At 37.6% G+C, this 10,393-nt stretch overlaps 1 protein-coding gene across 1 annotated transcript; it reads right to left on the bottom strand.

Moving 5' to 3' along the window:
* Nucleotides 1–2,862: 2,862 nt before the first annotated feature.
* LOC141396781 (uncharacterized) lies at nt 2,863–7,204 on the bottom strand. Its single transcript, XM_073972424.1, has 2 exons — nt 6,986–7,204; nt 2,863–6,915 (listed from the first exon to the last, which is right to left on the bottom strand). The coding sequence occupies exon 2, from the start codon at nt 6,247–6,249 to the stop codon at nt 5,785–5,787; it is 465 nt and encodes a 154-aa protein (XP_073828525.1). The 5' UTR covers nt 6,250–6,915; nt 6,986–7,204; the 3' UTR covers nt 2,863–5,784.
* Between the last annotated feature and the right edge of the window lie 3,189 nt (nt 7,205–10,393).

Here is a 10,393-nt window from a genome sequence, read left to right as displayed (position 1 = left end):
GCTTGCGTTTTAGGCCAATTTCGTGAAAATACTTGGACCAAATGAAGCCTTATAAGCGTGGAATGATAGATAACACAATACTATAACAAAATGCAAAAAACCAAACAAAAAGATGCGAAAATACCCGAGTTTTACGTCAATTTTTGCAACCATTTTTGTGGCGTTTAAACGACCAGTGGCTTTAAGTGGGTTAAGGCCAATATCTTTGCTTTCTAATTTGGGAAAATTATTTGAGCGAGTTATTCGTTCTAAGATGAATTATGGGATTAACCCTATTAATATTCCAGATCTTCAGTTTGTCTTTAAATCAGGTCACTCCACGACAGACGCGTTGCTAAAATTTCATAATGACATTGTGTGTAATCTGCGAGAACGAAAGTGTACGGTTGCACTTTCACTAGATGTGGAAAAAGCATTTGATCACGCATCCCATTCAGGAGTTCTATATAAACTGATTCAATAACACTTTGATCGATTTATTATTAAACTATTCCACAGTTTTTTATTCACAAATATAAAGTTCTGCGTAGAATACCAAAAACAAGTAATATCTCATTTGCTTCATTTAGTGTTTTACTTAATTTACTATTATAATTTATTTATGTACTCTTTAGAGAATAAACACACACGACGCTCTGTGCTAAATCCCACAACCAAAAACAGTAACAATTTAATAAAGCCAGCTTTTGTCGTCAAACATTTGATGCAAGACAATTTTTGTTGTCATTTGGGAGTCAGCCGGGAACAGGGCAGTTTATTCATGCACACATTAACAAAAAGGGATAACTGTTTTCTTTTCATTCATCTTTTCCTTTTTACTTACAATTTTAATTTTTGTGTGTTTTAATATACATACATATTTTTAATTTTTAAATTATGTCATTTTATTATTTTTATTTTTCGAAGATATCTCACTGAAAGTGTATCACTGAAAACGAATAATGATGCCAATAGTGATCTCAGTAAAATCTTCAATCTAAAATTAAACTATAGCCGGAAACAGACAGCTGTATCTAAAAGCCGCATACTTTCTGGTGTCATTTTCAATAACAAAACTCCTTGTTTCCTTCCAATTGCCTTCCTTTTTCCTCGCATCATCTGTTGCGCACAACATTATACCGATCCTTTAATAAATTATGTCCTGTCTAAAGGAATATCACAATTTTCAAAGGAAGTGTAGCTGAACACACATATTTTTGTATGTAAATAAGTGGAGTTGTCATTGCTCAATGGTTATGCATGTATAAATCTTCTTACAAACATAAATACATACATATGTATTTATACCTATGCATGCATATCTCCCCATGTATCTAGTTAATCTAACTAAATATTCATGCCTTCATCCACACACATTCAATGATCTTTTTTTAGCCCATTGTGAACTTTAATGACCTCCTTCCCAGTTGTCTATTCCGTAATACGCGTAATACGGTAGGCAAATAAGGCTGCGCTGCACATTAGTAACATGGTGTGCCCAATGTAAACGGCCGCAATAACACCTAGTTGAATGCTACCGTTCTCAAAACATGGATATACCTCTCTGCTCTCGTTGCAGTTTACATTAACGTACTCTGTGCAGTGGCGTTGACTGCAACAACATAACAATTCTCTGCCTTCGTTTTTGTGTTGTATAGCAAATCAATTTCGAATCGAAATTCAAAACAACTTCGAATTCATGATGAAAATAAAATTGGTTTTCTCTCAGATTGTGATTTTTAAAAAGCGATCAGGGGTAATGGTAATTTATTGATTAGCAGATGATCAACAAGTAGATCAACTCTAAACTTTGTGGGGTATAGAAATAAAATTTTCCAATTGTTCAATCAGCTGGGGATCGTTTAATCGTTTATGTACTATGGAATTGACATTAGAAATCGAGTGAATTTATAAGTCTAAACGTACTACTAGTTCGAATTGGCAACTGCCGATCTTTATTCTCTTATCAGATATGACTTAAGCAATAATGTCATGCTGTTTATATACCGAGGGCTTCACTGTGACATTTTTCCTCCTTAAAAGGGCTGGACCTTAAAGGCCTGCGTACATAAGCTGCCTTGCCTGCCTACCTTGCTTACTTCTGATAAAAGAATAAAAAAGAAAAGGGCAACCCAGTTCGAAATTTCCAAGGCCTTCTTTATTCTTTTATTTTTATTATGTCAAAAATGAAGCAGGAAAGCAAGGCAATCAGACAGAGCAGCTTATGTACGCAGGCCTTACGGGCTGAGTACATAAGCTGCCTTGCCTGCTTACCTTGCTTGCTTCTGATAAAAGAATAAAAAAGGAAAGAGCAACCCAGTTCGAAATTTGCTCGGCCTTCTTTATTCTTTTATTTTTATTATGTCAGAAATGAAGCAGGAAAGCAAGGCAATCAGGCAAGGCAGCTTTTGTACCCAGGTACTTAGAATCAGAGCCCAGCTTTCAAATAATGTTATAAGTCCTACCCAACATGCCTACATCAAAGGTAAATCAGTAGAAACTGCACTGAATGAGGTAGTAGGCTTTATCGATAGAAATATGGAAGTTTCAAATTACACATTACAGCCACGTTAGCACAACGATTTTTCTATGTTGTTCGAGTAGAAATACTCTCCGAACGACGAATAAATACTTCTCATCCCTAACAAATGAGAGAATTTATCGAAAAAATAAATTATGACATGTCTAAATGCAAAAATTAAAAATTTATTAAAAACACAAAAATTAAAATTGTAAGTAAAAAGGAAAAGATGAATAAAAAGTAATCAACTAAACCTTTTATATACAGTTGTCCCTTTTTGTTAATGTGTGAATGTATAAACTGCCCTGTTCCCGGCTGACTCCCAAATGACAACAAAAACTGTCTTGCATTAAACGTTTGACAACAAAAGCTGGCTTTATTAAATTGTTACTGTTTTTGGTTATGGGATTTAGCACAGAGCATCGTGTGTGTTTATTCTCTAAAGAGTACATAAATAAATTATAATAGTAAATTAAGTAAAACACTAAATGAAGCAAATGAGGTCTTACTTGTTTGGCTCTATAACAAAAGGGACCAAAATAAGTGTCAGATGGGCCTATTTATAGAGTTAGAATCAAATTAAAATACAACTATAAAACAAAATGAAGATATTTAGTACTTAAATTAATAAACGAAAATATATTTGTCTCATCTTGGGAAATTTATGACATCTCAGCTGACAGGTTGACATTGGCTTCAAGCATTGGCATTTTTAAGGTGACAATCCACAACATCCCCACCCCAGTGAACTGGCCCAAGAGGGGGAGGATTCACCATTACCTTCAACATGCTCGACATCAAGGACCGCCAATTTCGATACGGGCCACCCCATCTTTGCCTCTTTTCCACTGGCTTCTGGGCAAGTCATTGTTGTGGCTGTGTTGATATGGCAAAAACGACGATGATATAAATCCAAAAGCAAATACGTAAATGTGGGGTTTTTGGGCAAGATTATAGGATTTCTCGATTCCGCGGACACACACAGCATTATATATCCTTCCGGAGACTCTAAGTAACTCATCTGGGCCAATGAACGGATTGAGTGTCTTCAAATCACTGCTGACGGATACATTCCCTTTTATGCGCACATCGGCCAAGTCTTCAACAAACGTTTGTTTTTGGACATGACGACAGAGAAAGATTTCCGCTATTTGTTCCTCCTCCAATGTCAATTCACCTGATGTGACCGCATTTCCCTTACATTTTAATAAAATATTCCCAACATAGCGAAACATCCATGCCATGGCTCGTCTCAGCCTGCGGTATTTAGAAAAGCGATTAATATTTGGAATACATTGATGTATCTGTCGTGCGGCTAATGATCGGTATCTCGAACGGATTTCAGATCTGCTGCCTTCTTCCATACTGCTATTATACACCTCCTTTGGCCAACACTCCTCGCCATTTTTCAGAAATCCGGGACCATTTTTCCATCTTCCATTGCAATTATATTTTTTACCAACTTTGACCCTGGTACCTTCCTCCGCTGGGTTCTCAGCTCCTGGACACCACCGCCAGTTTTCAATTTTGCTACTTTCCAAAATTTCTGACACTCGGTTAGCCACACATTGCTTATAAATTCGATGGTCGGATCATATCCAATGAAGCACCGTAGATGAGCCCGTCCGGAAATATACATTTTTTATTTCTTTAGTATGATTTTGGATAATCATTTCTTTTACTCTGACACCGGCCACTGCCGCTTGTAATTCCAACTTTGGTATTGTATGATTCCTTGTTGGGGCGCAGTTTGTTTTCCCCATCACAAAAACCACACTAACTCCATCAACATTTACAATGCGCCAATATGCCACGGAAGCTATCGCCTCCTCACTGGCATCGACGAATACATGTAATTAAACAGCGTTATTATAGAAATTGGTATCGTAACACCTAGGGACGTTGAATTCCAATAATTTTGGCTGCTCTTCTAACCAGACCTTCCATTGTCCATACATATCATCTGGTATCTTCTCGTCCCACATTACACCACATTTCCACACTCTCTGCATTAATATCTTTGATGTTATCATGAAATCGCAAAGAAAGCCAAAAGGATCGAAAATTGACATATTAAGCGATAAAATTTCACGTTTTGTTGGCACTTTCTTAAATTTCAAAATATCTTTGTCCACTTTGTGAAGTTTTAATTGAAAACAAAAAACATCTGGTAATGGTAACCATTACCACATAATGACGTTCTAAAATTCCGTGTACAGCTCTGGGCAGTTGTTCTACATATCGACGGGCATTGAAGTTTTTTTCATATTGTGCTATTGTGGGTGAGCAGGTGGCTCCAAAAATTAACCTCTCCATCACGTAGGTATCCACTGGTCGATTCTGGTCTCCCCCTCTCCATAGAAATCGGTGGATGTCCTGGTCTTATTTCGGTATAGAAATTTGGTGAAACTTTTCTTGTATATCACCGCACACTGCCACAGGAAGTTCTCTAAATTTGAGGATAATAGAAATAAGAGGCTTATTAAGATCCGGACCTGGAATCAAACATTTATTTAATGAGAAATCTTGTATCTCAGCTGCCGCATCGAAAACGAGTCGGATTCCTTTTTTATTCGCATTTTGTACCCCAAAGTGTGGCAAATAAAATGTTTTCGTGCTTCTTTTTTCTTTTTCCGAATCCGAAAGTTTTCTGCAAAGCCCTTTTCTTCATAATCTTGGATTTTCTTACAATATGCCATTGCATACTCTGAATCTTTAGCCATTTTCCTTTATATACTGTAAAGACGGTTTAAAGAATAATCATACGAGTCTGGAAACTTGAGTATCTGTTCTCTCCACAAAAGTGAGCATTCAAAGCGACCATTCACGGACATCGATGCCGACGGAGCCAGTGAAATTACGTCGGCTATACGAAGTCTTTGTTTTTATCGGCTGTGAATCATGAACAATATTGGCTAGATGTCGCAAAACATTCAACCAATTACTGAAGTCAATTATCGTAGCCGGTTGTTGTAGTTGTAGACATTTTTCGGCCCACTGCATTTGGCGACTTACCGGCAATTTCGACAATAAGTCACTTAAAAGGGACGGTTGTGTTCCTTAAAAATGTGGACATGTTGTAGATTTTGTTGGCGAAAACTATGCGACCCTCTAGATTGACGTTGGAAACTGGTGGAAGCGAACGGACTTTCTCAATCTGGCTCCGAATTAAAAGATCTGGACGAACAAAGGTTTCTTTCAATATTTCCATAATGGCTGCGACGTTAACCGAATTGTCCACAGCGATTCCACGGTCTCCTTTGCAACACTTTTTATCCAATATCTTAGGCGCATGATGTTATGAAGATTGGGGTACCCAAACTCGGCTGTGGTGCTTTCGAACGACTCGTGGAATGTTGACCACTCTTCTGGGAGGCCTTTTGTGGTATACTTGAGGAGGGAAGTGTTCCTGATGCTATCGGCAAATCCGAAATCAATTGTGACGGATGTGACTGATTCTGTGGGGCACTACTTAACGTTGGTAGCGGTGTTGTAGTAGGCAAGTTTGTTCTTGACACTTGTGACGTAGTTGCCGTTGCATTTGTTGGTGGTCGCTGCGCAGTTAACGTATGCTGTGGCTGATTTGCTTGCGAAAACGAACTTTGGATTTGTTGTGATGTTTGGAGCAGCTGTTCTTGTATTAATTTTGTGGGTTGCAGCATCTCGTTCTGTATTTCTTTCATTTGTCGCTGAAATTCACGCTGCATTTCCTCCATGTTTCGTTTAATTTGGCTTTTGAACTCCTGCATTTCTTTGACTGTGGCTGACGTAGTAGCTGGCGAACTGACTGCTTTTTGTTTCTGTAATGGCCGAGCGGCTAGGTTATGGGTACTTTACACGATATGTTTTTACATATGAGCTAAAGTGACAGCTCATATGTAAAAACATATCGTGTAAAGTACCCATTAGACTAGGGGTATTTTGTTTCGGCGAATGTGAAACAGACATTTCGTAAATATCGTTCTGAAAGCGAACTGGAGGAATTCCTTGTGCCGTTCTTTTGCTGGTACGTCTTGTTTGTTCGTGGTTTTCTGACATAAAATCGGCTTTTTACCAGGAAAGGCTCCAAAATTTGCAATTTAGGCCGATTTTTTTCTTTTTGGCGTACAAATTTTTGCACGTGTCTTCCCTGCAGTGTTTCTTTTTACCGTTGATCGTTGTTTATGTTGGGCAAATAACGAATACTTGACAAAGACGAAGATGAAGAATAGAACGAAACAAACTCCGGAATCAAAGAATAAAGTTGTCCCTTTTTGTTAATGTGTGCATGAATTAACTGCCCTGTTCCCGGCTGACTCCCAAATGACAACAAAAATTGTCTTGCATTAAATGTTTGACGACAAAAGCTGGCTTTATTAAATTGTTACTGTTTTTGGTTATGGGATTTAGCACAGAGCGTCGTGTGTGTTTATTCTCTAAAGAGTACATAAATAAATTATAGTAGTTAATTAAGTAAAACACTAAATGGAGCAAATGAGATCTTACTTGTTTTTGGCTCTATAACACAATAAAACAAAATGAAGATATTTAGTATTTAAATTAATAAACGAAAATATATCCGTCTCATCTTGGGAAGCTTATGACATCTCAGCTGACACGTTGACATTGGCTTCAAGCATTGGCATTTTAAGGTGACCATCCACAACAACATACATGCAGAAGGAAAAAGGTAGTGTTTCCCACTTAATTCCACATTTCTTATCCATTAGTTTAAAATCGCGTAAAAAGTCGGAAACAAAAACGAATAACTGAAAGTCTGTATACACAAACATTGTTTTAACATAACTCTCTCTCCTCAATTTTGAAAATAGAAACAATTAAAAAATGTATTGAAAATACCAGCAGAATAATTGGAAAGCGTGTAGAAACAGGTAAAACATACATTTGACTGCTAAACCTAAATAATGACGGGACGTACACAAATATTTCAACTTTCTACCACAACAACGCTCTCTAAGCGTACGTATTGCCAAAATACGTTAAGTACAAAATCACATTTAAAACACCAAATCCGCGACCAAAAATTATTTAAATGTTTTCATTCGTAAAATAAATAATTTTCCTTTACAATTAATTGGATTTCAGGTTTTGTTGGGCTTTTGTTTTTAAAATACAAAACACAGGCACATACAAACAATAACGTTCTGTCAAAGTTATACTTTTTCAACTTACAAAAAGTATACGCTCGACGTATTTCGGTAGTTCTCATAAGAATACATGTGTTCCACTTTTTTCACCACACACGCTCTGTGTATACGGACGTATATAGGTATGGGCCTGAAAGGAAGATTATTGTCTGTTCTGTTCAATTTAGTGTATATTATGTTCGTTTTTGTTCAAATTTCCCTATAAAAGAGGAAACAAGAAGTGAGAAAGATTGAAGCGTGTTACTATGAATGGTGTCGTGGAAACGGGTTAATTCGTGTAAATCGTTCGACAGGCGAACAACGTAATTCAAACACTCGTGGGAACATTTATCCCGATGGAAACGGGAACAAAAGCAGGCGACTATAGGTTTTCTCAAAACATACGGCTCTCATAAAAGTTGAACGAAAACTGTAGTGTCTTCCAAGTCAAAATCGTTGCAATAAAAAAAGCCGCCGAACTGGTAAGCAACATGAAAAGGTAGATAGTTGGACCGGTGATAATCCACGAAGAGAATGTTTCAAACGGCAATACTGGACATGGCTGCGACAAAAAGGAACTACAGCACGACAAATCATGGCAAACTCTCTCTTCATAGGTGACTGACCTTGGCTGTTCCGTTAAGCATGTGAAACCACATTTACTGTAAATTTTTCACTGCGAGGAGCGCTTTCGCTTTTTCGCTCTGAAACTGGTAAAGCACAGAATATTTATATCTGAAAGTGCAACCCACAGTCAATTGATGGTGAAGTGGGGATTTAAAATTCAGACATCGCGATAGACCCTACCAAGATATTGATCATCCAAGATGTGGAAAATTAAGCATGATACGTTCAGTCACTCGACTTATAGCTTTGAAAAGTCTAAAAATCGGAGTCGACATTTGGCTGTAGACAAAATCAAATAAACCAAAAAAATCTATCATAAAGCCGTTTTAAGGCGCCAAAAATGAAATTCAAAAGGACAAAATGACAATTTTTGGCGTCGGAAATAACAATTGACAGGTCTGAGCATTTTTTTAATACAGAACAAAATCCATTTTATGGGGCATTTTGAACGAATCTAACTTTCCGTGTGGGGTTAGCTAGAAACTCCATCGGGACCCTCCCATTGGCGAATTGGGGACACTCATCATATTCTTAGCAAATAACAAGGGTACCGGGGAAATAAAATACCCCAGGGTAACCAATCTAGCCCAAGGAACGGCAGCTGTTTCCTTGGTACCTCAGATAGGCAAATGTTGAAACAACTGGTATGGCTGTCTTTGGAAAGCAGGTGGCGTGGTGGGAACCACAGAAGCGGTATCTGTACAGCGACAAAGCGAATGTCGGTCTTGTAGCGGTTTGCAAATCTATAAAAAAATTATTAATGAGAATTAATAAAAAAAGCACGGGTGGATGCTTTGAAGTGGCAGCCCCACTACCATCCTAGGATACTATGGACTAATCACCCATTTATCCGAAACAAAACGATTTACAAATGAAGAAGAAACAACATATCCCTCGATGACGACAATTGGCACACGGAAAAGGACACGAATTGCTCAATGGAATGTTAGAACATTAAGAGAGGCATCAATTTTGGCGCAAGTGGAATCTCAAATGCAAAAATATCAAATTGAAATACTAGGAGTTAGTGAAATGCGATGGTGCAAAAGCGATAAATATTAAACTGCAAACGGCAACTTAATCGTGTATAGTGGAAAAGAGACAAAACACGAAAGCGGAGTAGCCATTATACTATCAAAAAATATAAAAAGTTCTCTGAAATCATGGGAAGCGGTAAGCGACCGCATAATATTAGCGCGTCTACAGACGAGACTGAAAAACAACTTTGCATAATACAATGCTATGCACCAACAGAAGATGCTGAAGAAAATGTCAAAGAAGAATTTTATGACAGGCTAGTCTCAACCATGAACAAAGTACCATCAAGAGATATTTTAGTACTCTCTGGCGACTTCAATCCCAAGATAGGAAACGACAACAGAGCACTAAACAATATATGGTCTGTCTGGTTACTTTCCCAGCAAAAGGTCCCAAAAAAGGATTTTCCCACTTTGCAACTTTGTTCTCAAAAAAAGCAATACAATTAGGCTTGCTATTTCCACAATAAAAATGTTCTTAATGTTCACAAACATAAATCAACGAAAATTTTAAAACACATGATTGATTGTTTTCAGGAAGAAGAAGAGTGCAAGTGCTTGCTAGAAGAAATTTGTCCAGCAAGAATTTGCAAGCTCTCAGTGAAAAAACTGTCAAAATGTCTCTCTCAAATCGCTCTCTTTTGCTGACTTTTTGCGTTAACAGACGACTTCCAGCAACAATTGGTACAAGTTGGTACAAATTTTGGGGTAACCAGACAGACTTATAATGGGGAAACATGGAATGGGCGAAAGAAATGATAATGGTGAACGCTTAATAAATTTGTGTCAAACATTTAGCATGGTCATTGGTGGGTCCATTTTCCCCACGAAGAAATACACAAATATACCTGGGCATCCCCCAATGGTAATATCAAGAACCAGATTGACCACATATGTATTCATCAGCGTTGGCGAAGCTCACTTATGGATGTGCACACAAAAATAGGTGCAGATATTGACAGCGGTCAAGATCTGATCGTAGCCACAATTTAAATAAAATTGAAAAAGAATTATAGAGACGCAAACATCCGGCGGCAAAGGGAACATATCGACGTTAGCAAGCTCAAAAATGAGGATAAAAGAAAAGAAGTAGGCGACCACAT

Source organism: Musca autumnalis, unplaced genomic scaffold (assembly GCF_047663935.1).
Source record: "Musca autumnalis isolate F117 unplaced genomic scaffold, ASM4766393v1 scaffold_3, whole genome shotgun sequence".
NCBI classification, from domain to species: Eukaryota; Metazoa; Arthropoda; class Insecta; order Diptera; family Muscidae; genus Musca; species Musca autumnalis.
This window is presented reverse-complemented; position numbering and strand designations above follow the sequence as displayed.